A 23,412-nucleotide genomic window follows, 5' to 3' on the forward strand; every position below is an offset into this window, starting at 1 on the left:
ATTTGATTAATTTTCTATCTGCTTTTCGTACCCTAACTAACAGCGCAAGACAACAACATAGTGATTGAGATTTCTTCAACATTTTTAAATCACAAAAAAATAGCGCCAACAACTAAAAACCATTGAGTTGATATCACTTTTATCATTTGTCATTTAATCGAGTCGTTTTTGTTGTCATTTGTCTTTCTTGCAGTTTTGCCGAAATTTGATCCATTTATCAGCGGTCTCCAGCATACCTACAGATACCATGATTACATCCAGTTGAATTGCAGTTCGGAAGGGTCAAATCCACCAGCAGCACTTACATGGTACATCAACAACAAAACGGTACGTAGAACATCACAAACACACTCGCACAAGTCGCTACATCATGGATACACATACAGACTTTGAATTTGTCATCCTAGTTGCCCCTGTGGCCATCTATTGCCACAAACATCCATGCATAGATACACAGAGCTAAACGCTTAAACTTGTTTACACCGTTTACATGTGTAATTCGAATTCGAAATATTTCACTTGTAGTTTGAGAATTCTAATTGAAATTAATGACCTGTTTCTCTAAGACGATTCGAATTAATACCAAACTCCTGTTGGTCTAGGAAATGATTGTTTAATTGAAAACAAAAATAAATAACATATTTCCCAAAAAAAAGAAGTTTGGTAATAGTTCGAACGAATTTGTATTCAAATCGTCTTAGTGAAACTTTATTTATATTCGGAATTCGAAAGCTTCCATTTGATATTCCAATTACAAATTAAACATTCGTATTTCAAATACATAATACATATTTTAAATAAAGTAATTCGAATTACAAATGGAACAGTTCAAATTATAGCAGAAATATTACATGTGAAAATGGTGTAGTTCCGCATTTGATTATGCATTGCTGTTGTTTCTGTTGTGTTATTGTTGCCATTTTCGTTACTGTTGTTGTTATTGTTGCCGTGATTGTGAACGTTATTGCGGCTGTGTAGTTTTGATAATGGTGCAATTTAACCAGTACAATTTGTAAGTATGTGTGTGTGAGCTCAGCTGCAGCGGCAGCAACAACAATGTTAAATGTCACTGAAATTTAAAAGCTGATCCTTTTCTTTGCAATACAGTGGTCAAATGTCTTAAATATCTTAAAAGTATGATGTCAAAAAATAATGTTTCAAAGACATTCGCTTTAAATGTGTCTCACTCTCCCTTCATGCAAGTAAAAACGCGTTTTAAAAAGAACGGCGCACAGTGGTTCAGGAATCTATCTTCCTGGCCAAAACCCCAATTTTTGTCGTCATCGATTGTTAATTTCTATATGGGATTCGATAGTAAACTAAGGAAACCAAAAAAAATAAGTCAAAATATTAGAAGGTGTGGGCGTGGGGTGCTCCTAAGGACGACAATTTTTTCGCAATTTTGTAAAATACGTAATTTTTCCAAATTTCTAGAGAATGAAATAGCTATTTCTCGGAAACTATAACAGATATTGTGTTCATTGTTTTTTGTTAGGTAGGATTGTTTGCTTTAACCGTTTCAATAAATTACCGTAGCGTTTACACCAAGTGAGCTATTTTATTTTGGTGAAATGTTTTTCAAAAAAAATTTAAATTTTTTGTATTTTTGTGGTTTGTTTAAATATGAAAATATCTCTATCCGTTCAAATTTGCGGCGTTAAATTTATTCGCGCCGAACTTTTTATACCCTCCACCACGAACTGTATTGAAGTAAACAGGAATGCTATATAAAGACGTGGACCTTTACCGACAAATTTCAGGTGCGAAGTTCAATGCCCCCCAAGAAGACTAAATGCTTAATTTCAGCCCTTTCAGTTCCATATTGAAGCCACCTCCTTCAAAATACCGAAAATCGGGAGGCACCATTCTATGGGGGATATATAAAGAAGTGGACCTATATCAACAAATATCAAGTGGAACGTTTTATACCTCCAACGAAGACTAAACGCCAAATTTCAGCCATATCGATGAGACATTAAGCTACAACCTTCAACAACGGTCCGAAATCGGAACAGAAGCCAAGGGAACTTCGGAATGGGAATTTTTTCTTTCTTATCTTATAAAAATGAAAAAAAAAATATTTAAAAATGTAAAAATTGTATATGCGAATTTTTTATCCTATCACTTAGTTTTTTCGACAACAACCAAACAGAAAATCCCTTATAGCATCGATTAGAAATCTGACCGAATTCGGAACGAAGATTCTAAATTATCTTCGGACATCCGAAATTTGATTTGCTGGGTTAATTTCAACAGACAGACGGACGGATATGGTTCTATCGACTTAGAATTTTATGGTGTTCAAGAATATATATACTTTATAGGGACTTCGACGAATATTTCGATGTGTTACAAACGGAATGACAAATTTAATTATACCCTCCATAGTAGGGTGAAGGGTATAATAACGGTGAGGAATATTAATATTGAATTAACAAAAAGGTGTACGGTCAATGAGGACGCCCCAACCAAAATTAGTGGAGAGTGTCACAGTTATCCTTAGGCATTTCGTAGGCAATATAACATTTGATATTGCATGAATACCTGGCCGCAACAACATTTTTCAAAGCTCAAAAAGGTTCTTGTGGATTGGTGCAGAGAAATTGTGAATAAAAACAATCGCGGTGCTTCAAACGACATTTATAAGATCGTCACAGACGACGAATCTTAGATCCATGCTTAGGGAACCCGAAACAAAACAGGAATCGACCGTTTAGATCTTCGAAAGCGAGCCAAATGCAACGAAAGTTGTTCATGGAAGAAGACCTTGAAGCAAATGGTCGCCTGGCGTGTTCAACGATTTTCGTCGCCAGAAGATGCTATAAAAGGATAGCAAAGAGCCTTAAGGCTTTAGTCCTCCCCAGAATCAAAACCAGCTAGCCAGTTACCGATCATCAGCATGGAGTCCGTAAGCAGAAAAACATTGTTGACCACATATAACGCGATAGATCGGTCTGTGGTAAGATATGCGGCGCCAGTCTGCGAATATAAGTGCAGCGCGATGGAAAAATATTCAAACCTGTCAGAATGCTGCTCTGAGAACTGCAAAATGTTGCCTCCTAATATCTTTAGTGGACCATTTAGATGAAGAGACAAACAATTTTCCCATCATTCCATCGAAACAGCCTCATTCCTAGAACTGGATGTAGACCCAGAGCAAGATTAATCAGGAAACGAACTTACAAACATATAACAAAACAAGTAAGAGATGGCTAAAGTCGGACGGGACCGATCATGTGATACGATACATCACTACCTCTGGGCACTAGTTTTCCATGGAATTTCTTTTATACGATTGCGACATACTTTAGCCGTCGACATACATACATACATACATACATACATACTCTGTCCGATTTTGGAACGAAATCTGAAGAAAAACCTTGGGAAATTCGGAAGGGAAATTTATTTCCGACATTCGCTCCCATATCGGAACGAAATCGGTACAAATTCTGAACTATTCCCCCTCCGAAAAATCGTTTAGAAATCAGAACGAAATCTGAACGATTTTGCTTCCGAAATTGTGCAGACGTGTCGGACATCCGACATTTGGTTTGCTGGGTACATACATAAATTGATATACACGATAACATACCAGAGATATAGCACATACAGACACCGTCATTTTTGAAAACGTTATTTTGTAATGGATAGACGGACAGTTTTGGCTAAGGAAATGTAGATTTTCCTTAAAGAAAAATTGCTTTAAAAACATATTAAAATATACTTAAATATAGCTTTCGGTGATTTTTACCTAATTGACCAATGAAAAAACGACGAATATTTCGAGTCATTATATTACTGTTGACCAAGTGTAGCATAAAAACTTCAATACCCCGAACTTCTTTATAATTTGTGTCAATTAAAAAAATGAAAATTTCTCTATCATGATTTAAAATTTTTTCTATAATGATTGAGATTTTTTAGAAATTAAATGTAGTTCTCTACAAACAAATCAACACACTAAATAAACCCATTTATATATTAGAAAGTAATTCCGTTATCTTATCCTACATTGATGTAATTTGAATTAAATGAGAGGTCAATAATTGGATTCCTAGTTTGTTTTTCGTAATTTACCGGAATATGCCTCCCTGAATTTAAAATATGGACCAAAAACTAAATTTGGATATATCTTCCACAAATATTATTGTCAATTTCAATTGCTTCAAATTTGATCGGTTTGAAAGCTGTACAACAAAACTTAAAAATATTTTAAAAGAAATTTGACCATGGCGATTTTGGCCTTGCAGATGAAGTTTGATGGGTTATATGTGTTTACAAATTTTGTTTGTTGAGACAAGAGCTACAACTTTGCCTCCGAGATAAATTCAAATTTCCTAACGGCTTGGAAGATATAGTCCTGACTAAATGACCCTTTCTACATCAAAGCCCCAAACTTTTGAAGGCCTATAACCGCGAAAATTGATAAGATAGGGAAAAACGGCGAGACACGTGTCTTCTCATTTTTGGTGTTCTATCACACTGCGGTGTCAGAATATGGTTAATAATTTTCCTGTTGCACAGTGTTACCAACCATATATTAAAAAAAGTATACTTGCTGAATTTTTGTTCAAATCAAGTTGAGGCTTTTAAGTAGACTCCAATTTGATTAAATGTTAAATTTTTTAAGGGAAAATAAAACAATTCGATAGAAAACCATGGCCAATGCCTGTAATGACACCAATATTGGTCCACGCACTTGCAGTCTAAACTGCATATAACTGTACCTCCAGATTTCAGGTGTTGCCAAATTTTTATTGACGATTTCAGTCTATGGTGACTGTAATTTATAATTTATGGTTTGCAGTTGTCAAAAATATCTCTACCGAAAACTGTATTGTACGTTTTAAAGTTTTCATTTACATTTTCGGCCCAAATTTATTTATGGTGGAAGATATATAGTAAAAACCAAATTTCCATTACAATTCTATTTGAAAAAATATAAAAAAATAAAAAAAATTGGGAGCACATGTACGAACTTAACATTTTATTAACTTTTCTTTAATAATATGGGAAAGATGTATTTTATTCAAATCGTTCACTATTCCTAGTATAGTTTTTGGACAGCTATAGGCTGAAAATGAAAATCGTTAATATTTTGTTTTTTTTTTTTCACGTGAACAGTACGAACAAATCTGCTACATATCTAGTGTTGGGCTAATCCTGATTTAGAACCGGTCTTCCGACTCCACGGCTCTAAATTGTCGTAATATAAAACATCTATAAATTATACATTAAAACCAGTAAGGAAGGGATTAAAGTAGGGCGGGGCCGACTATATGGTGCTCTACACCACTGTGAATATGTAACATATATATGGGAGCTATATCCAAATCTGAAGCGATTTTTCTCCAAAAGCAATATCGTTAAAAAAAATCTTTAGCCGAATCGGAAAGACAAGGGGTACTATGTTTTTGCCCACAATGTGGTGTAGAGTATAATGCCAAAATTGGAAAGGAGAATATCTTTGGCCCAACAGTCGGGAAGTTCAGTCTCCAGGGTGAAACATCTGACAATGGAATCAGGCTGATAGACTTCGCAGCGGCAAAAACATGGTGGTTAGCAGTACCACATTTACGTATCTCAATATTCATAAGGGCACCTGGCGGTCTCCAGATCAAAGAACAAGAAATCAAATTGATCACGTCGTGATAGATGGAAGACATTCATCGAGCGTGTTGGGTGTGCGATCGTCCCTAGGAGCAAACATAGACTCGGAACACTACCTTGTTGCAGCAAAGGAACGTACTTGTCTAAACGTTGCAAATAAAGCGCAAACAGGCACAACACGGAAGCTGGACATCGGACAGCAACAGATAGCCACAGCATATTCCACTCAACTAGCCCAATTGCTTAATGAAAGCTCGATAACATATCAGCACAATGGCAAAATATTGCCCACTCCATGCAAACAGTCGCAAAATCTATTCTTGGATACCAGAGACCTAAACCAAGGAACCCATGGCATGACCAGGAGTGTCGTGCTGCATATAGGGCTACTCTACAATCAGTACCAACGCGTAGCGCCCGAGAGAGATATTGGGAGAAAAGATGGGAGGACAAACATCTTTTCCGCAGGAAAAAGAGAAAAATAGCAAAGCGGGAGTGAAAAAATCGGGATGCACAGAAGACAGAATGAAGTCCGAAAATTCTACCAAAGAGTGAAACATCAAACTGACGGCTTTGGTACAGGTACATTCTCCTGTAGAGACCAGCAAGTCAACGAAGATACCACAGACCCAATCCTAGAAGATGGTATTGAATGTATACCGCCCAGCCAAAATGAGGTCAGCAATAAAACAATAAACAAAAGAATAATAAGGCAGCAGGAGCGATGGCTTACCAGCCGAGCTGTTCAAAACCAGAGGCGATACGCTGGCTTGAGTAAGCTGTTTAAAAACGAAGCCATATCTCGTCAAACAAAAACAACGCTTTACAAAACACTGATAATATATGTGTTACTGTATGGTTCCGAAGCCTAGATACTTGCGCAAGCAGATATGGCAGTGCTTGGTGTGATTGAGAGAAAAATTCTTCGAAAGATCTACGGGCCAATCTGCGTTGACGGTGAATATCGACGAACTATATCAGCTATACAACGACATCAGTATAGGTAGAGATGCAACGATTGCTTTGGTTAGGCCATATCATAAGAATGAGAGCGTATAAATACGGGCCACATGTCGGTAAACGCAGAACTGGCAGGCCAAGGCTTCGATGGAGCAAACAAGTGGAAAAAGAGATGGAATGGCGCGAAGCGAAGCAAAAAAACAGTTCGGCTTATGGAACAAATGTTCTGTAATGGAAGAGCTATGTAAGTGAGCGTGGTCAAAATATTGATTTACTCGTAGAGGAATCGTATTATCAGGCAATTAATAATTCCTATATTTTGAGATTCAAGTATAAGTATGCATATCGCAATTGGTGTTTTAATTCCAGTAAATGTTTGTTAAAGCACACTGTCCATGGCCATATGGGTATATTTATGCGTGTGTTTGTATGTGCGTGCGTGAGTGTCCAACTCTTTGTTTTTATGTTTTGGTATCTGTGATTTATTGCACAATGTGCATTTTGTTGCATAGTTTTGATAGAGACCCTAACTTTTAGAGAATTTAAAGGGTTATGGTTCACCCAATCACACATACATACGTACCTAAGAATAAATATATTCTCTCATACTTGCCCTCGTGCAAGGGAAACATTGTTTTGTTTCATGTTGACGTTTCATGTTGATTAAAATTGCAATTTTGGAGAAGTGTTTTGTAATTTAAACTCAGTTCTCTGTGTCTTTGCTACATGTACTGCTGGGCACACTGTCGGTTATTGTGGGCTTATTTACATCCAGCATTGCGGAGGGAAATAATGTTTAAAATAAATTTATAGAAAATGTACAAATATGTGATCAACCACTAAATCCCTACTAAATTTATTCTGTACTGGAATTCTTACAACAATATGTTGGGAAAACATTCTTTTGGTGTGCATATCTCAAAATCTTTCGTTCTTTCATGCGTTTAATTATAAATGTTATCGACAAAAATGTTATTTTGTAGACAACCATTTTATGGTTATTTCATGTTTGACATGCATTTCAATGGCGAAGTGAATTTCATCAATAATATACGTATGTATACAGGGACAATGTATGTATCAATGCAGGCAATGCGATATTTGTTTCAAAGATGGAGGGTATAATTAACTTTGTCATAAGATGGAGGGTATAATTGATTTTGTCATTCCTTCATTTCTAGAAATATTAATCAGCATAAAATTCGATTTTCGGTATTTTTAAGGGTTTAGTCCAATAACCAACCCAAATGGCGGCAATTCGGATTTTATCTTAGCTGGTGCTGCAAAACTTTTCCTCAAAAAATTATTTGAGCATTAAAAAGGTAATTCCCAATTTTTTGAGTTTTGAGCCACTGTATCCAACCGAAATAGGTGAAATTTGGTATTCGTTGCGGCTACAAAACTTCCCACCAAACTCCATATTGTTTGCAATTTTTGCTAGCCAACATTAACCAACAGCACATTTGAACTTTAATTAGATTCCTCTTGTAGAAAATACTCACCCTATACGTGTTTCTTAGCTACTTTGTTATTAGATGGATTCACCTTTCCATCTTACATTTCTCTTATGTCCGTAATTTAATTCCGAGCTCACCTTTCTCTTCTAAAAATTTATTAGATGGACGCTAACGTTCACTATATTTGCCCTGCTTGTGAATTTGGCAGATTTATATAAGATTCGGAGGTTAAATCATCACCTTGCTTAAAGACAAACTTCTCCTTAATTCGTCAGTCCCCTCCACCCTGCATTTGATCACGGCAATAACAGAACTATTCAGTTCCAGTCCAGTGGTCATAATTGACATTCCTAAGTTGGAGCGTTGCATTGGGAGACAACTACATCCACAACACAAAATAATTTTTTTTTTCTTATCATAATTTTGCTCTATTTTCACCCAAAAGTATTGGATACCATAATTTTACCATCCCTAGAGGCTCCGTATTACGACTTGGTGTATTGAATTGGTGAATGAACCTTTGGCAATCTTTTTATACCCTCCACCATATTACGGAGGGTATATTAAATTTGTTTTCCTGTTTGAACCTATTGAAATTGGAGCAACCGTGGTGCATTGGTAAGTACGTCCGCTTTGCACTCAGAAAGTCTGCGGTTCAATCTCTGACCAGACCATCAAATTTTCGGCCGTATTAAATCCTCTCAGTTGGCTTAAATATCCTGAGTATTTCAGCCTTCTCTCCAAATGGTGTCGAAAAGCACGCCTTTCGGAGTCGGCGATAAAATGTTAGACCCATATCATTGATCTAATATGAATCGGCGTTCACTCGTTGATAAGAGAAAAGTCTCCCTTGTCCTTGTAACTTATCGAAATAACCATTTGCGACACCATTCACCCCATAGACCCAGGATAAAATTCTAAGTCCATCTTGCCATTTTCGTCTGTCGTAACCGTTCTAGCATCCACAATATTTGAGATAGGACGCTATATTTGCTATATTGCAGTCCAGAGTATTTTTTCAATAGGCAGGTCAAATTCGAATATGGGTTTCGTTTTTTGTATAGCCCTCATAGAGCGGTACCTCCAGATTTTTGGTATTTTGAGATTGCTGTTTTTTCCAAACAAGCTTCAAAACAAAACTTCTCCACCAATAACTGTCAACATAGGTCCATGTTTTTAGATAGCCCACATATAACGCAAATCCCGATTTTAGGCATTTTGAGGACATTAGGGAATTTGGGGTGTTTCTGCTACATTTTCAACCAAACTATCTATAACATGACATTTAAGTTTCCTTTTGGTCACAAAACATCTCCACCACGTTTCCTTCCTTTTCAAAATTTTTCCATTGGTACCTACTCAACTAACTCCAGTTGGTTTCATCCTATCGAAACAGTCACATTCCTAGAACTGGAGATAGACTAGTTACAACAACAACATAATTTCATGTTTCAGTATAGCCCACATATAACGGTACTTCCGGATTTTACGTATTTTGAGAATTGTTGCTACATTTTTACCGATCTTCCAGTAACTTGAGATTTGAGTTTCCCGATGGGCCAAAAACTTCTCCAACAAAAATTGTCAGCATAGGTCAACGATTTGGTATGGCCCCCATAAAACGGTAGCACCGAATTCAGGTTTTTTTAGTTTTTATCTACTTTTTCTGGCAAGATAAGATTTCCTTTGGCAATTATGGGTCTCAGTGGTTAAAAACTTCTCTATCATAAATTGTGGGTATTGTCCCGGGTTGTGGTATAGACCCCGTATAACGGTACCGCCCTTTCTTGCTGACCGAATTTGCTAAAATTAGGTATTTGGGTTTTCAGAGTGCTACATTAAATTACACTGTGCAACATTTTTGAGCCAATCGCAAACAACTTCTGTCCAGAATTTTATGAAAGTAGAGGACCAATAGGCAAAAACCATATTTGGGTTTTGTTTTCTTAGATCGGGTTCGGTTTTTATGGTCTCATCTAAACAGGGTTAAAGAACGAATTTTTACAACAAATCGGGGCTTTACCTCTGAAACTAATACGAATCTTATTTTGAAATCTGCAGCAAACTTGTAGATAAGAGCAAGAAGAAAATGTGTGGAGGAATAGTGAACTCGAAAAACTGCATTTATTGCGTTAAATTTTATAATATATCTGAAAATTCTATAATTTGTGTGTTTTTCGCAGGGTATCTCCCGAAATGTTAAATTCTTCTTAATGTTACCTTTTGGGAAAATATTCTCTGGAATGTAATACACAACTCTTCAGAACATTATATTTTTGTAAAATGCCTCTACCGCCTTGTTTATACAACAACAATTTGGTAAATATTTCAATAATTCATTGAAATCCCCAACATGAGAATAAACAGTCTGTGTGAATATTGTTTGAAATAAGTTTTGTAAAAGGTATGTTATGAAATACCCCTTAAACAACGTGAAGTAACCATTTTAGAGTTTCAGAATATTCCGAAGAATTGATGGTCACATTATTTGGAACAGTTTAGTTGTTACTGACCAGAATTTCAGAAATTATGTAAACTTTTCTATATTTTAACGAGTTTGATGCGCTAGATGCAGCTTTTCCTAGTTCATCTGTTTGACACATAAATTCTACTACTTTAGGGCTACAATATTGCTGAAGACTGCAAAGCAAAATTCTTATTAGTTTCGGAGATAGATGAGGCCATAAAATCTAAACCCGATCTAAGAACACAAAACCCAATTAAAGTTTTTGTAGTCTCAATATGTACTTTCAGAAAATGCCCATTATAAGTTGTTTGCATTTCCAATGTTGCACAGTGTTATTAAAATTAATTATTCCATATAAGTTCCGAATATTGGAGGTGGAGAGTATAAAAAGTTCGGGCCTGCGGAACATAACGATTTTTTACTTGTTGAGTTTTACCCGGTGCATGTTGGGGTGCATCTGAAATATTTACCATAAATAGCTCTCGTTATGCCGACTTTTATTTCTTACAATCTTACTTACATGTATACCATTAGTATGCTCATAGAAGTATCAATCACATGAAATTAATTCGCTAAATAAAACTGTTTCCGGCGATAGACTGAGAAATACCGTTTTGGTGAACAGAGCTAAGTTTGGGGAGTGAAGGAATCCTTTGTGGAAAAAGTACATGAGGAGAATATTATGAACGCGAAAGGACAAAAATAATAATAGCAGTATAGATTCATTCTTTGGGAATTTTCAGTACGTAGGAAAAAATACCGTAACAAAAATTTAATCACTCCATAACTCAGAAGTGTGACCTACGTCATATGTATATCCTGCATTTACTGAAAGACAGGCATAACTCAAAAAATGCGTTTTCTGAGTTAGCAATTTTTATTTTTTTTGCGCCTTCTACTTTATCTTGTGTTAAGTTTCTATGCTCATATCTCTTAAACCCAACGAATTACAGCTCATTTACTGCCTTTGGCACAATTCAACAAAAAAGTTTTTTGAGTTATGAAGCACTAAAACACTTCAATTCATGCTTGATCTGTTGCAAAATATGGTCCAAGTAGTTATTTTTTGTGTAATCATTTTTTTATTTGTGAATCCATACGCTAAATAAATAAAATAAATTTTTAAAGTAAGCCCAGCTTATTCGCATATTTGCTGTTTTCAAATTTATAAAACAAAAAGTTTTTAAAGTGGGGGTAGTTAAAATTGATTTACTTTAGAGAACTAAGAGAACTGATGAGTCCAAGTGGCGTTGGACGAAACTAGTATTCTCTGCATTTCCCTAAAGTAAATCAATTTTAACTACCCCCACTTTAAAAAGTTGTTTTTTTTTTTTAATTTGAAAACAACAATTATGAGATTAAGCTGGACTTACTTCAAAAATAATATGAATTTCAGTCATACTATATAAAATATGTTAACAGTTCGCGAATTCTGAATGGGTGAATCTCGCATTTATCGATTGTAAAACATTTTTGGCTTTTACCATATGCGTGTTTGCGTTAGCCTTGGAGCAGCAATTGTTATCTCAAAATGTCTGTTACACACTAATGAGAATTGATACTAATCTATTATAATAGAATATTATGAATCCGGAAGTACATATCGGTCATTTACTCAAAGAGTGACACATCTCAACAAGTCCAGTTTCGAGAAAAACGCATTTTAATTTGGCGATTGAAATTTGACTTCACAAGTTAAAAAGATGATTACACAAAAAATAACTACTTGGACCATATTTTGCAACAGCTAGCCAGATATCAGTGTAATATTTCAGTACAAGATCAAGCATGAATTGAAGTGTTTTAGTGTTTCATAAACTCAAAAACCTTTTTTCTTGAATTATGCCAAAGGTAGTAAATGAGCTGTAACTCGTTGGGTTTAAGAGATATGAGCATACAAACTTAACACATGATAAAGTAGAAGGCGTAAAAAAAATAAAAATTGCTAACTCAGAAAACGCATTTTTTGAGTTATGCTGTCTTTCAGTAAATGAGGTATATACATATGACGTAGGTCACACTTCTGAGTTATGGAGTGATTAAATTTTTGTTACGGTATTTTTTCCTACGTACTGAAAATTATCATTATTATTTTTGTACTTTCGGGTTCATAATATTCTCCTCATGTACTTTTTCCACAAAGGATTCCTTCACTCCCCAAACTTAGCTCTGTTCACCAAAACGGTATTTCTCAGTCTATCGCCGGAAACAGTTTTATTTAGCGAATTAATTTCATGTGATTGATACTTCTATGAGCATACTAATGGTATACATGTAAGTAAGATTGTAAGAAATAAAAGTCGGCATAACGAGAGCTATTTATGGTAAATATTTCAGATGCACCCCAACATGCACCGGGTAAAACTCAACAAGTAAAAAATCGTTATGTTCCGCAGGGCCGAACTTTTTATACTCTCCACCTCCAATATTCGGAACTTATATGGAATAATTAATTTTAATAACACTGTGCAACACTGGAAATGCAAACAACTTATAATGGGCATTTTCTGAAAGTACATATTGAGACTACAAAAACTTTAATTGGGTTTTGTGTTCTTAGATCGGGTTTAGATTTTATGGCCTCATCTATCTCCGAAACTAATAAGAATTTTGCTTTGCAGTCTTCAGCAATATTGTAGCCCTAAAGTAGTAGAATTTATGTGTCAAACAGATGAACTAGGAAAAGCTGCATCTAGCGCATCAAACTCGTTAAAATATAGAAAAGTTTACATAATTTCTGAAATTCTGGTCAGTAACAACTAAACTGTTCCAAATAATGTGACCATCAATTCTTCGGAATATTCTGAAACTCTAAAATGGTTACTTCACGTTGTTTAAGGGGTATTTCATAACATACCTTTTACAAAACTTATTTCAAACAATATTCACACAGACTGTTTATTCTCATGTTGGGGATTTCAATGAATTATTGAAATATTTACCAAATTGTTGTTGTATAAACAAGGCGGTAGAGGCATTTTACAAAAATATAATGTTCTGAAGAGTTGTGTATTACATTCCAGAGAATATTTTCCCAAAAGGTAACATTAAGAAGAATTTAACATTTCGGGAGATACCCTGCGAAAAACACACAAATTATAGAATTTTCAGATATATTATAAAATTTAACGCAATAAATGCAGTTTTTCGAGTTCACTATTCCTCCACACATTTTCTTCTTGCTCTCATCTACGATTCGTATTAGTTTCAGATTCGTATTAGTTTCAGAGGTAAAGCCCCGATTTGTTGTAAAAATTCGTTCTTTAACCCTGTTTAGATGAGACCATAAAAACCGAACCCGATCTAAGAAAACAAAACCCAAATATGGTTTTTGCCTATTGGTCCTCTACTTTCATAAAATTCTGGACAGAAGTTGTTTGCGATTGGCTCAAAAATGTTGCACAGTGTAATTTAATGTAGCACTCTGAAAACCCAAATACCTAATTTTAGCAAATTCGGTCAGCAAGAAAGGGCGGTACCGTTATACGGGGTCTATACCACAACCCGGGACAATACCCACAATTTATGATAGAGAAGATTTTAACCACTGAGACCCATAATTGCCAAAGGAAATCTTATCTTGCCAGAAAAAGTAGATAAAAACTAAAAAAACCTGAATTTGGTGCTACCGTTTTATGGGGGCCATACCAAATCGTTGACCTATGCTGACAATTTTTGTTGGAGAAGTTTTTGGCCCACCGGGGAACTCAAATCTCAAGTTACTGGAAGATCGGTAAAAAATGTAGCAACAATTCTCAAAATACGTAAAATCCGGAAGTACCGTTATATGGGGGGCTATACTGAAACATGAAATTATGTTGTTGTTGTAACAGTGTTTTTATTTTATGTTTGTTAGTTCATTTTTCTTAATCTGGCTCTAGTATATCTCCAGTTCTAGGAATGTGACTGTTTCGATAGGATGAAACCAACTGGATTTAGTTGAGTAGGTACCAATGGAAAAATTTTGAAAAGGAAGGAAAAGTGGTGGAGATGTTTTGTGACCAAAGGGAAACTTAAATGTCATGTTATAGATAGTTTGGTTGAAAATGTAGCAGAAACACCCCAAATTCCCTAATGTCCTCAAAATGCCTAAAATCGGGATTTGCGTTATATGTGGGCTATCTAAAAACATGGGCTTACTTTAAAAATAATAAGTAAACACACATCTTAACAAAACTGCCAATGTGAATCTACAAATGACTGAAATTCGTTAAAATGAAGTGTATTAGGAGGGATTAATATTCATGGAAGCTGTGTTGGCATCAATGTAGAAAAATGGGTAAAAAAGGGCTGACGCCAACAAGTTTTTTTATGTTCCTTTCCGATTTCTTGCTTAACCTTAAATTTTATAGACCTATGCCCAAAGAAAGACTCAATTCTCCATGGGCAACATGATACTATTGCATGATTTTTCGATATATCCACTGCTTCCACCTAAAATTGATGCTGACATTTTGAAGCATAATAGGATTATAGAACTGTTGATTTTACCTATTTTTTGCATGTAAAATTTACAAGTATCATTCAATTTCATTTGAACCTCGCGTGAATTTAGTTTATTTTAATGAACGCATCATCCGACTTTAACTAATTCGCGAATAAAAGGCTTTTTAATTTTCATATTTTTTGAATGATTGCAATTGCAATATTACTCTTAATTACCTATCTCATAAGTTATCACAGTAAGCAACTAAGCTTTCGAGATGGTAAACCATATCTCTTGTTAAAGTTTAAGCAGTATACATAAAATATTGTATGGGATTTTAGCGAAATAGTTGGAGAACTCCCAAATATTTTTTTTCTAATTTTTCTAATCGAACCAAAAAATATATTTGGAGTTATATTTTAACAATAAGTTTTTTCTCATTTGTTGTTGCTATAATATACAATTTATAAAGCCAATGTTTAAAATTTTGGTTTCATATTTTTTACGCGTTGCCTAGATTTTGTACGTATTTTTAATGTATTTTTTAGAGGTTTATACGGATTCTGAGGTAGTATTATTTAGATTTGCTCCCAGATTTTTTTTAATTTTTTTTTTTGATTTTCCGCGAAAATATAAACAAATTTTAGAAATTATGGTGCATCTAGGGGTGGATATCAAATGCTGCTACTGATACATATATGCAGACATTTTCTCAATACAACAAATAAGAAATTTCAAAATATTTTTTGTTTATAAGAGAATAAAACCGATATAACTTTTGTGCGCATCGGCCAATTTTGTGAACTCAAAGCTGTTCGCGTTCACAAAATTGGCCGATGCGCACAAAAGTTATATCGGTTTTATTCCTTATATTTTCCTTAACCTCTGTACCAAAAATCGTAGATGAGCTCGCAAAAAAATTTTTATTTTTTAATTTTTTTTCAAATGGAATTGTTAAGGAAATTTGGTTTTTACCATATGTACATCCAAAAATGCAAAATTTTACTATGCCATTTGGATTACCAGAGCATCTATGCAAATTCTCTTTTTGACATTTGATTAACTCTTTCAATGATATTCGCTTGATATCTGGTGTTTCGTTCCATTACAGGCTGCCGTTAAATCCGTGAAACCACAAATCAACGAAATATCTCGAACAGCTGACGGTTTCCAGTTATATTCCAGTAATCTGCAATTACTCATAAACATAGATGATTCGCGGTTTATAACGAAAAGTGAGGTTTTGGAACTGAAATGCGTGGCCGACATTACAGGCTTACCAAGTGCACGGCGTGAAACGAAAGTGAGAGCCACAATCCTTGCATTGGCCGATACCAGCCACAAGCAACGACTGCAAGGACCAAATAGTTCAGCCAACAGCATTCTGTGTGATGGAAGGCCATGCAGTGTATTTTGTAAGTATGCAACAATCACCCACCCTCCCACACCTCTACACCACGTACACAACACTAACCCTACTCTTTATGTTTTAACTAATAACAATTGAGGCCTTAATACATTTTCTATCCTTTCTATTTATCACTCTTTATTGCATGTCTGAATTTGCATCGTCGTTTACCCGCACCTCCTCTTTACCATGGCGATTGTGGTTCATCACATATGTAGTTGCAATATGGACACTGTCGACGTTAATATCAAAATCAGGATTGTGGCATCTATTTTATGACCTAATAGCAATGATTATAACAAATCGAAAGCAAGGAGATTGCCGCCACTACTTGAGTTAGCTGCTCCGCATATATCTTGTTGCTGCCTTGGGATCCAGTCAAAATACCAAAATATTTAAGTTAACATTTAAGGAGGGACTAGTCGAATAAGTGATTTATCTTTACGAGAGCATTCCTGTGTCCATGATAATGAAGATTCTGGATATTCGTGTGCAAGTATGCATGCATGATTCTAATTCTAATTGTCGTGGCTATCATAGTGATGATGTATTTTGTGTAAGAATTCATGTGAAATAAATAAAGAATAACATACCGAAATATATATACATACACATTAATGTGTCGATTATTACATCAATAGGAACAACATTAGGGATGTAAAATTTTTGGGTGAAAAATAGCACTGCAATGGTATGTGAGAAATGTTGTCCTTATAATACAAGTCAGTTTCAGGGGTTAATTAGGGGAAGAGTTGCCGCACCGAAAGATTTTTTTCTGCTCAAAATGCTGGATTGCTGTTACAAAAATGGTTTGTCATTAAAAAAACCTAATATATTACCATTGTATATAGTATCGTAATAAATAAAATATACAGCAAAGCAAAAGTTAAGCGCTTCCGGTGCGGAATCTTTTTCAATGTGGATGCCCTATTTGGCTAAACAGTGATATTTTTGACAGTTGCACACATTACAAAAAATTACAGCTCTAATCTATAACTGAAGTTTTTCGAAAAGCTATTGTGAATTTCCAGGTAAGACAAATTATTGAATGTATTATAGTAGTTACTCAACATTATCAATAATTTAATTAATTTATAATCTTCTTATCATGACATGGAATTGTGTACACACACATGCATATCAATAGACACCCAATAGAATTTAGAATTTAATACTATTTAGCATAATTTTCGTTATACTCACATTTTTTATATACAAACAAATGTATGTATGTGTTATGACAAAGTCCAGTTAGGACAATTTGAAGTAGATTTAGCCATCTGGTATATTTCCTAACTTAGACCAGAGGCTCAATTCTGTTTCTATGAGAATGTGAAATGAAAAATTTTATAAAGGAAATAAATGTCAAATGAAAAAAAATATGAATATTTTTCATTTCAAATTTTCATAGAAAAAGAATCCAGCCCCAGGTTTGAAGATTACCTTCTGATAACCACAAAAGTTTAACCAGTAAGGAAAGGATCAAAGTCGGGAGGGGCCGACCCTATCATATATACCCTACACCACTGTGAACATGTAATATATATACATATCGTCACCATAAATGCCCGAAGACGTAACCCACAAAACCAAAACTTTACAGGAGAAGCAAAAAACGAGTATATGGGATATTATCGATCATATACGAAGGGAATTAGTACTGACACCAAAACCGCTGAAGTGCTTAGTTTTGAGAACCTCCATTACAACAAAATCTGCAATATTATCCCATTTTCCGAAATGCCATTTCCTGAATAGCATTAATGTTTTTGAACGTAGAAGCTTGAAATTTTGCCAGAGCATGTATTTTAGCTTTATGTATCAGATTACGTCAAAAAACGAATTTCGATTTTTATGTCGGTTACGTCTTCGGGCATTTATGGTGACGATATATATAAAATTCTTCGAGACTGCCATGATGTTCGAAACTAAACTCCTGCTAAACGGCTGGACCGAATTCGATGAAATTTTGTATGTGGAGTTTTTAGGTCTGAGAATAGGTCGTAAGCTTTTTTTATTGGGCTAAGTAGAGGGGCCGGGGTACCTCCCCCACAAAAAAATTTAAGTAAACGCGAAATCCAAAAATTTTTTTGGACGAATTGTTTAAAAATTGCTTGCACTACTATGGTAATAACTGTCGTGATTTTCAATGGTCATCTGGAAGTAGAATATCACGGTCAGCCCAATATTTCAAAAATGTTTAATTATTGATAAAATCACAAATTTTAGTAAGCGTGACTACAAAACGCTATAAACATTGGCTTCAATGAGTGGGAAAGCGCGTTCAACTCCACATTTTTGAATACAGTACAACCCCGATAATGTTAAATGTTGCTTGACCGAAATTCCAAAAAATCGATTTAGAAATCAGACAATACCTAATTTCGCAGATGGTTAAATAACTAGAACGTCTAAAAAAAGTGTATTTGTCACTAACACGACTTTCGAATCGACTGGAGCGAATCTAATGAAATTTTGAGTGTAGGCTCATTAGGTGTGAGAAAATGGAGGGGGACCTCCCCTAAAACGGGTTTTAACAAATCGCGAAATCTCAGAGATTATTAGACGTATTAGTATTCAATACACTAGCAATTGTGGCCTCTGTCATTAATGAATGTTTTGGAAGTAGAATACCGCGATTGCGTCCAATTTTTGAAAACTTTATTCTTGGTGATAAGATTTCCAAATGTAGTAAGTGGGGCAGCAAACACGTCATGAACATTGAATTCAATGTTTGGAATAAATAACTCGATCAAGACCACGTTTTCTTAATACAGCAAGGTCTACATAAATCCAAATAACTAGGTTTTCATGTTTTGGAGTGTAAAATAATAACGCAACAGCACATTGTTAACAAGAAGTAAAAACGGCGTTAAAATCGACCGGGTCGTTCTTTTATATACTCCACAATAAATGAAATCAGATTTCAGCAATTTCGGTTGGATAACGTGGTTAAAACATTCAAAATCCCCAAAAAATCGGTAGGTATCGTTTTATGGGGGCTATATAAAAACGTGGATTTAAATACCAAATATCGCCATTTCTGTTGAAAAATGCCGCTATAACCTTAAAATTGAAAAGCCCTATGTTAAATATCGCGAGCTGTTTCTTGATTTCAACAGACAGACGGACATCGTTATATCGACTTATTTTTATGTTGATGACGAATATACTCTTTATAGGTTTTCCGACGAATTTTCTATTGTACATCTGGAGTCTCCATTGCATGAGGGTTATACCAAAACACCGATTTATTGCCAATTTGGTTCGACAATCTAGAGTTATAAATATTAGATAGATACATTGTATCACCGACGTAGCCAGGGGGGGCCCGGGATTTTCGATCCCATAAGATATTAGCTTATGGTACACATATTTTTAATTTTTGAATAAAATTTTAAAATGTTTTAAATGTTTCAAGAAATATGTAAAGTATTTGGAGGAAGTATTACAGAGAAGTATTTAAATACATTGGTATACTTATTGTCCAACATATTTGAAAGTATAAAGACAAATGAACACGTTAGGCTTTTTGAGCAATTTTCCGCATAGTTGTTGTTAAGTTTTAAGGTGTTGTTTAACCGTTTATTCGTAATTTTAGGCTGACTGCAAGTTTTACTGATTTCAGAACAAGATGTTTATTTGTATTTGTTGAACATTTCTAGCATATTACGTCCAATACTTAGGCTTATAAACAACATCTAGAAAAAACATTCTTGCGATCTTTTGTTTTTGAAATTTTTGATAAGAGAAATTCAACAAAAAAAAAGATAAAATCGTTGCTTAATTTTGTGGTTTTAAATTTTTGTATATAGTTTCAAACACGTTTTTGTAATGAACTATTTTGAACATCATAACAATTACAAATTCTTTATTATGTTTGAAATTTCCAAAAAAAAAAACTATATCAACCATTTTCTTATGATATAATTCTTTTTCACCGCAGTGTCGCCCGTTGAGATTATTTGAAACTGGTCTCTTGCTAAACATTAGTAAATGCCTATTGTACAAAAAGGATTTTCTGTCCTATTTTTCAGGGTGATTATGAATGTAAACTCCTGTTGATATTCATAATTGGGCTGTTTATGTTTGGTTCGTGAGTTTTCTCACGGGGAGTTGATATTCATAATTGGGCTGTTTATGTTTGGTTCGACCTTTCGAATGATAATAAAATCAAGATTATTGAGGTTAAAGTTTATATTTTATTTATTGCATATTATTTCTAATATTTCAAAATTACATTGAATTGAATTGTATTTTGGGACGTACTTTCAATGAATACACATTTCTAGAAATTTTCCTTTTTCCTTCTTCGGCAAAGGATTTTGTGACGACAAACGAAATCAAACAAGTGAGCAAAGGCTATAGTCGGGACGGGGCCGACCATGTGATACCCTACACCACTACCCCTGTGCATAAGCTTTTCACTGGTAAACATTTCTTTTAGGGAATATAATCCGACTACCACCAAACATAATATGTCTCTTTCTCTCTGGGACCCCCGTAAGCAACCAAAATTTCGTGACTATCCGATCAAAATTACGACCTGTAGCGTAATTAAAAGGTTTAGATGGACAGACAGACGGACGGACACACATAGCCAGATCAACTCAGCTCGTCGAGACCAACTTATAATACCCTCCCCACATAGTGGTGTAGGGTATAAAAAAACTGGTCGGAAACAGATTCTTCTTCGTCAAAATCTCAACAAGTATCAGTCGGCTTTGCGGACAGGAATATACCCTGAGCCTGTGTGAACTGAAACTTTCATCTATGGAGAGATTGAATAGCGGCTTCATAACCAAAATCCTTTAACCCGAAGCTATGTATTAGGAGATTTTCAGAATTGTGTAGCCATTTGCGGACGTATGAAGTTGCCAACAAAATATAGATTTTATCATTGATCACAAGTGTTGCGAAGAAAGTACCTGATTGAATGTACCGGACCAACATTGTTTATTTTGGAAGTAGATATTATTTTGGGGGTCATTCCTTTTAAAAGATATTGCGCCCACCAGTAATTTCAGTTCTTCACCAATGTGGTTAATTTTCGAGCTAAAACTAAGTTTGGACAAAATATTACTAAATCCAAAGTTTGGTCCAAATCTGTTGCTCCATACAAGAAAAATCGCTTTAGCTAAAATTCTTGAAATTTGAGGGGAAATACCAGAAGGAGTAGACCGAAAATCACCATCTTCGAACTTTATATAAGGCTCGCAGAAATATGGCGCTAAACAAAGTTTGAACCAACGTAATATCCGGTTCGAAAATTGTTGTGCGCACATGGTAGGTGCCGTAGGAGTTCTTTACAGCTTTCGAGCCATTTTCTCTGGAAGTATGGACTTGCCCCTGAAAAAACTTGTACTGTAGTAATAGCGGACCCGAGAACACTTGTTGCAAACAAGCAAAGCGTATATTTATGTTTGTTTTTACTTATAACTAAATTATTAGCATAAAGGAAGTGAAACCATATTTACTAATTATCCAGAGAGGTCTTAAACTGCACTTTTCTGAAAGTTTTAGAAATACTCTGTGGAAGGATATCGAAAGAGTGGATCGATATTGTCCATATTCGAAGTTGATCGAAATTTGGACAAAATATCACAAAGGCTAAATTTTGGACAGAATCGGTTGATCTGTTCGAGAATTATCGTGTTCTCCAGGCAGCCACCCAGATGGACGAACATATATAAGTGGACTCCAAATTATCTGAAACACATTTCTTCCAAACACTCTTTGCCCTTAAAACCATTATTTCGATGAGGCACATTTTTACTAAATGCTAAGAGTATAAAAAATGTAGGTTGGGGAAAATTGTGTTTATGGATTTGTATACATGTATAGACCTTGGATTGGCGCCAGAATTTTATTTTAAACGAATTCAAGACTGGTTGCCAGAGTTTCCCTAGTTCCTAATGAACTTATGGGAAGATCCACGATAGGAAACCAGAATTTCTATAAGAGAAGCCCGAAGATTGTCCCGCGATTGGGTGCTAGAATGTCATCATGGATAGACTCACTATTGCTCAGCATTAGTTCTCTATCAAGAAAACCACTATCAGCCTTCAGAAATTCTTTGCGATAAGATCTACTATTGAACACCAAAATATACTTAGGGAAATAACTAAAATTGGATTCTTTATGACAATAGCAACGATTGAATTTCCGAAATTGACCATATTCTGACACGGCAACGTGATAAAAGACAAAAAAGAAGACGCGTGTCTCGGCGTTTTTTCCTTTATTTATATAACTGCTAAATATACCTGTAAATATAAAAAATACTACTGGATAACGTCATGATATCCCTCTGCATAAATCAATTCTCTACTAATCTCATTTTCCTTCCACAAATTACTCAATAAAATTGGAGTGGAAAATTAAAGCCGTGATTTTGAACTTTTGTGAAGTAGGAAACAAAGGAAATGTCCTTAACATTCCATGTAAACAACAAAATAAAATGTTAAGATATTTCTAAGGTTTTCGATTGTATACTCTTTCTTTTGGTCTTACCGAAGTGATATCACTGAATTACATAACATTCACTGTAGTTGTGAGTTATTTGATAAATGATACACCCAAAAATATATGCGATGATTAATATATCTATTGTTTTGAACATATATTAACTCTGATATATTGTCAAAAAGACAAGGGACATTGGCCAAGAAGACTTACGTCATTTTATTTAAAATATAGTAATGAACATCAGTAATATAAGTCTAAAATAAGGTTTACGTCTTTGCTAAATAAGAAATTTTCGCTAACATAAACTTTCAAAATTTTGGTCAGGTGCCCCCCCCCCCCCCCTCGAAATGAAATCCTGGCTACGTCCCTGCATTGTATATAAATTACTAAGGTTTACATGGAAATACTAAACTACGGGCCAGCAACGCGGAACCGGGTCAGCTAGTATATATATATAAATCTGAACTGATTTCGATATAATATGGTACACTTATTACTAGACCGAATTCCGTCACATATTCTAAATTTCATCAAAACTGGACATATATAGGGTGTTTGGTGCAGCAAATACGTGAAATCGACCGAAAATATGTATGGGAGCCATATCCAAATC

General features: G+C 34.9%; 1 protein-coding gene across 1 annotated transcript in view; it reads left to right on the plus strand.

The window, feature by feature from the left end:
• beat-Vc (beaten path Vc) overlaps positions 1-16,941 on the plus strand; it is a 533,781-nt gene extending 516,840 nt beyond the window's left edge. Inside the window, exons 5-7 of the mRNA XM_073963821.1 lie at positions 194-327; positions 16,035-16,338; positions 16,550-16,941. Of these exons, the coding sequence (XP_073819922.1) occupies positions 194-327; positions 16,035-16,338; positions 16,550-16,671 (560 nt within the window). The 3' untranslated portion in view covers positions 16,672-16,941. The remainder of the gene's footprint in view (positions 1-193; positions 328-16,034; positions 16,339-16,549) is intronic.
• Positions 16,942-23,412: the final 6,471 nt, after the last annotated feature.

This window comes from Musca autumnalis, unplaced genomic scaffold, assembly GCF_047663935.1.
Source record: "Musca autumnalis isolate F117 unplaced genomic scaffold, ASM4766393v1 scaffold_1, whole genome shotgun sequence".
Classification (NCBI taxonomy): domain Eukaryota; kingdom Metazoa; phylum Arthropoda; class Insecta; order Diptera; family Muscidae; genus Musca; species Musca autumnalis.